Genomic DNA, 5,670 nt, shown 5'->3' on the forward strand with positions numbered 1-5,670 from the left:
ACAGTTACAGAAAGGTTGTGCTCCCTATAGCGCCTCCCGGTGGCCGTCACAGAGGTTGGTGGGTAGAGCTCTGAGCCTCTGGCTTTTAGCAGCTCTAGCTCTCTCTATTATTGACTTTCATTTGTAGAAAGAATTTCAGTACTCAGAGAAAAAGGTTACAATACAATTCAGAACACTTTTGTTGAGAAGCTTTCTGCCCAAAAAGGTACCCAAAGTCACACAGTTATTAGTGGTAGGAGCCAGGGCTAGAAATGAGGTCTCCTTTTTCTAGCAAGAATCTTAAAACTTCCCAAGTCCCAGTAAATAACAGAATGGTCTGGGAAGAATGCTTTATAAATCCAGTTACGGCCTAGGGTATTGTTATAATTGTAACAATTCTGAGCTAACTGCTTGCTGTGTTGTTTATGAAGGCGGGAAGTAAGTGTGTGTAGTGTTCTTAGCACCCTCGGCCTTTCCTTCTGTGTATTTTTCACCACCCTGGGCTACTTCATCCCCTTTCCATGCTGGATGACTCATGCTTTGCTATTGACTACCCATCATGCCTTACACATCTGAAATTAGGATTCCATATTAAATCAGTAGCCACACAGATCTCATTTTCAGTTGAAAAGCATTACCTGGGTTGTGCTAATCAATAAGCAGAGTGTTGTCCAAAGAGCATTTTAACTGGGTGGTAAATTAAATTGATAATTATATTTAGATTCCATTATGCTTTTCTTATGAAGACCGATTTCCCATTTTGCTTTAGGTGTATTTATGAAACTTGCAGAGTGTTTGACTACTTGAATTCAACAGAACATACCACATATTTCTCTTTGTAGGCATTTATGGCAGTTTCATTCTCCAAGAACAAAGAGAGAAATAGATAACCTCCTGTAGCCAGATTTTTTACCTTTGGGAAAAAATATATGGATTCACTTAAAAATTATGAGCAGTATTAAAATGTCATTGGTGATCAGAAATTGAGGAGCTAAAACTTTTTTTTTAAGATACTTAGTAACTTACCAAAGGGAGCTGAAATTTTAAGTTTTCTTAGGTAATTTGCATTTCCTGAGTTAGAGGTTATATTTTGTTTAAATTCTCTGTCTACCCTTGGAATTACAAACATCTCCTTACTTCAGATATCTTTTTTTTTTTTTTTTTTTTTTTTTTTTTGAGACAGAGCCTCACGCTGTTGCCCTGGGTAGAGTGCCATGGCATCACAGCTCACAGCAACCTCAAACTCCTGGGCTTAAGCGATTTTCTTGCCTTAGCCTCCCAAGTAGCTGGGACTACAGGTGACTGCCACAAGGCCCGGCTACATTTTGGTTGTAATTGTCATTGTTGTTTGGCAGGCCCGGGCTGGATTCGAACCCACCAGCTCTTGTGTATGTGGCTGGCGCCCTACACTTAAGCTACAGGCACTGAGCCCAGATATCTTTTAAGTATCTCGTTGCTTCCTGTCTTTCTGTGCCAACACGGGATGCTATTGCTATTTCCTTTTATCCAAATAGGCCTGAAGATTCAGAGTGTAGCCAAAATCACTTCTTTACTATGAATATGTGTGGTTTGTATCCCAAGGAACACTCAGTCTGCTCTGCTGTTTGATATCAAGCATGATGTATAACTGACCGTAAAGTCCCACATAGGCCTGCTTTGGCTGTTTGAAATCCTAAAGCCATTTATGGTGGAGCGTTTCGTGTAGTCTCTCATCTGCAGTGTGGCTGTATAAGCAGCTTTTCACCTCGGTTCCGTTTTCTGTTTCTCTGTTGTCATATCATTTAATATGTGCTGTGCAGGTAGTAAGATTTATGACTACCAGTAACTGTCACATTATTCCTTCCTTACATGTTTAGTAAAGAAGGAAAAGTTTGATACATGAATAAATATGACATTAATTTCTATATAAGACTTTTATTCTCATATAGGTCCTGTCCCTGCTATCAGTGGGGCACTGAAGAAAACCGGGCTGAGTCTCAAGGACATGGACTTGGTAGAGGTAGGTGTTCTTGTTTTACAGCACTAGAAAATCGCCTCCTTTTATAGCATAACAGCCTTCAGTTGGGTATTTTATAGCTCTTTTTGTTTCAGTATTGTCAACCTTTGCAAATAATGTACATTTGAGTAAATATTACCTTCATTACATGCCTTCTGTTGGTACTTTTCCCTACCTACCATGTTTCCCTGAAAATAAGACACTGTCTTATATTTATTTTTCTCAAGAAGACACACTAGGGCTTATTTTCAGGGAATGTCTTATTTTTATTAAGTATAATACAACAATCTACATTTATTCAAATACAGTTAAGTCATCTTCTTCTGGAACCTGACAGGGGGAGCCAACCTTGTTGGTGGGGCTGGCACTAGTGATATGTGAACTCCTTTCCCCTAGCCGTTCACATGTGCGCAATAGGATGCCTGTGACCGCAGTTACACACGCGCACCTGCGCAAGTGCCAATGGCTCGAAGAAAGGAGCTGTGGCCAATAAAAGGTATTACAGTCTTCCTTACTGCTCTGCACCGAAATGCATGGACTCATCACTAGGTCTTATTATCAGGGTAGGGCTTATATTTAACAAATGCATAGAAATCCTGCTAGGGCTTATTTTTGGGGTAGGTCTTATTTTCAGGGAAACACGGTAACAAAAATGCTTTACATATATTTGATTAATGCAAACAGCCTGATTTCTCCCACTGAAATTTAATTCGTGGAAACTTCTTCTTAGACTGTAAAAAATTCTGTTACACTTTAGACTATTAATTTACCCGTTGAACTGATTATTATACATGTAAGGCAAGAGAAAAATAACTAATTTTATAAACTATGATGAAAAATATATATACACATATATATATATATATTCACCTAATAGAAAAGTAATATCTAGTGCCAGTTCTAGAAGTTTCTTGCTCTTCTTCCCAAATTGAGATCCTCCCCCAGCTTATTTTTGGTTTTACACCATTGTTGTGGCTTGAATTCAGACACATCTATGAAAATTTTTGGCTCTAGAAACTTTACTGATAGAGTGAATTTAAAAAAGAAATCTTAGTGTTTTTTGCAAAGATCACATCTCTGCAAAAGAGTAAAATAAAGAGAAATCAAGAAAAAATAGTTCACATATATTCCATATTTTGGGAGTATTTAACAATTTCAGGTAATTAAGCATGTAGAAAATAACTAATATAACAAAGGAAACCTCTTTGTTTAGATGGATAGTGTGGGTAGGCATAGGTATGATTTCCTCTGTCGTCATCTCTCACCCTGGAAACCATGGTTTCAGACAAATAATCTTATCCTTAAATCTCCTCCATTTAATAGTTCCCAGTTCAGAGCCTCCAGGGAGCTACTTAATTTACCATATCGAAGTCAGCAAATAGATACCAATGAATTTCTGACTTTAGACTACACACTTAAAGCTCTATTGAACTGTATCAACTCTACAAAACTGTTCATAATCATTTATAGATGTATAAATTACTCAAAAAGACATAACTTGCAACATAGTTTTCCTCTTAGTACCTCCTTGAGGATGACTATATAAATTAGAAAAGTAATGTAGGATCTAAGACACCATCTTGGGAGAGCACAAAATAGAGTAGGAGAGAACACAAAGACTTAATTTTGATCCCCACTCTGCAAAAGCTGTTGTTCTTAGAATCCATTTTCTCACCTACAAACTGAGCTAAGATCGTATGAGAATGTTGTACGATAAACTTGAAGTAAGGTAATTCTCATAGCCAGTCTTGGTAAGTACAGTATAACAGTATGATCCCCCCGAAGGTCTGTCCTTTGTTGTCTATCAGTTGCTTCTTACAAGATGGCTAAGTGCTAAGGAATGCCAACAGCAGCCACCCAGGAAGGACTTACTGTGTATCAGGTAATACACAAGACGCGTAACACCCAGGATTGTATTTAAGCCTGACTGTGAATCTTAGCAGGATGCTACAGTCACATTTTACTGCTGAGGAAACGTAAGTGTAGAAAGAGTTTAACGAACAGGCCCAAGGTCATACATTAATAAATAATACAGCCAATATTTGAACCACCCATCTTGCTCCAAAACCTGTGGGCTTTCTGCAACATCTCTCTGCCTCTACTGTGTGGCCATGTGTAAGATTACTGAGAGCAACTTCTCCCTTAGGTATGCATTTGACGTACAGCACCATTTAGTACATACCTATTTCAGGCTCAGCGCCTGTAGCTCAATGGCTAGGGCACCAGCCATATACACCGAGGGCGATATAGTGAAACTCTATCTCAAAAAAAATATACATATATACATTTCAAACCTGAAGATAGATTCAAATAACTTTGTGAGGTGATTTAAATAGGAAGAAACAGCAGAATTAGCTATTGATAAGACTGGACCATTCTCAGTTTAAAAATTAGTTTGAGAATATGGATTTTTATTAGTGCTTTAATTTGTTTTTTAAGGTGAATGAAGCTTTTGCTCCCCAGTACTTGGCTGTTGAGAAGAGTTTGGGTCTTGACCCAAGTAAAACCAACGTGAATGGAGGAGCCATTGCTTTGGGTCACCCACTGGGAGGATCTGGAACAAGAATCACTGCACACCTGGTTCATGAATTGAGGTACTTGCTAGAAATTGCTGCATTTCAGACTTGCTTTTTTTTAAAAAAAAATAGGATTGTATGGATTTAGGTCTCCCCAGAACAATTCAACCTTTTCCATTCTTCTTCCTCACTTCCTCTGCACTGGTTCTTACCAGGTGCAAGTCATTTAAACAACTGGCCTTATAAGGATTTTTACTAGTGCTTTCCTTTCCAGCTGGCCTTATGGGACTTGTTAGTTGACTTGTTAGTGACACTCTACTTGGGACCCAAGCTCTTGCTTGTGTTTCTCTGTACACTATGTGGCCAGTCGGTCTGTGTTCACCAAGGGACTGAGTATGTCCAGCCCTGTCCCCATTGCTGGTGCACAGCAGGGAGCAGACAGTGAACCCCTGGGTCTCATGGCACTGCATTTCTGGGCCAATTATAGGAATAAAGTAAATTTATTTAAGAAAACAAAAATAATTAGTGGGTAGTGATCTAAATGCTATCATTTTAAAAACCTAAGCAAGCTGACAATTTGGATTTAAGTTTCTCTCTTCACTGGTCCCAAGGTTCCAGAAGGAAATGCCTGTGTATTTGATACTTCTCAGTTTTGACAGAAGAGCTCCTCCTTCTGGTACTATATATTTTGGACCATTTTTCTCTATTAGTAAGAAAACTGCAAACAAAACAAAATATGTCAGGCTGGCAGGCCAGGGTAAATAGGACTCTTATTCCACTTAATAATTCTTTGACTTGGAAGAAGTCATTGACATGTATAGAAATAATTTCTGGAAAATTTTCTCAAGGTCATTGTATCAGGACTGAGAAAGGAGAACAAATGGTACTTTAAAAGAATCTAATTTTTATAAACAGAACATGATCTATTTCTAAATTATCTACCCTTTTATACAGACAAACTTCATTAATTACATTTATTTTAAGATGCCATAAGATTCTAAAAATATGTAAATCAAAAAGACTGAATATGCATTCCCCCTTTGACTTTTGCTGTTATCTAAATTACCTCCGATTAAGAAAAAGTATCCAGGCTCGGTGCCTGTGGCTCAAGCAGCTAAGGCGCCAGCCACATACACTTAAGGTGGCGGGTTCGAATCCCCAGCCCAGGCCCGCCAAACA

The 5,670-nt window shown here is 38.4% G+C and overlaps 1 protein-coding gene across 1 annotated transcript in view; it reads left to right on the plus strand.

Annotated features, from left to right (window-relative positions):
* ACAA2 (acetyl-CoA acyltransferase 2) overlaps positions 1-5,670 on the plus strand; it is a 29,672-nt gene that overhangs the window by 21,868 nt on the left and 2,134 nt on the right. The window contains exons 8-9 of the mRNA XM_003784709.3: positions 1,908-1,978; positions 4,415-4,569. Of these exons, the coding sequence (XP_003784757.1) occupies positions 1,908-1,978; positions 4,415-4,569 (226 nt within the window). The remainder of the gene's footprint in view (positions 1-1,907; positions 1,979-4,414; positions 4,570-5,670) is intronic.

The sequence above is a fragment of the Otolemur garnettii genome, unplaced genomic scaffold (genome assembly GCF_000181295.1).
Source record: "Otolemur garnettii isolate 467f Iridium unplaced genomic scaffold, OtoGar3 scaffold00012, whole genome shotgun sequence".
NCBI lineage: Eukaryota > Metazoa > Chordata > Mammalia > Primates > Galagidae > Otolemur > Otolemur garnettii.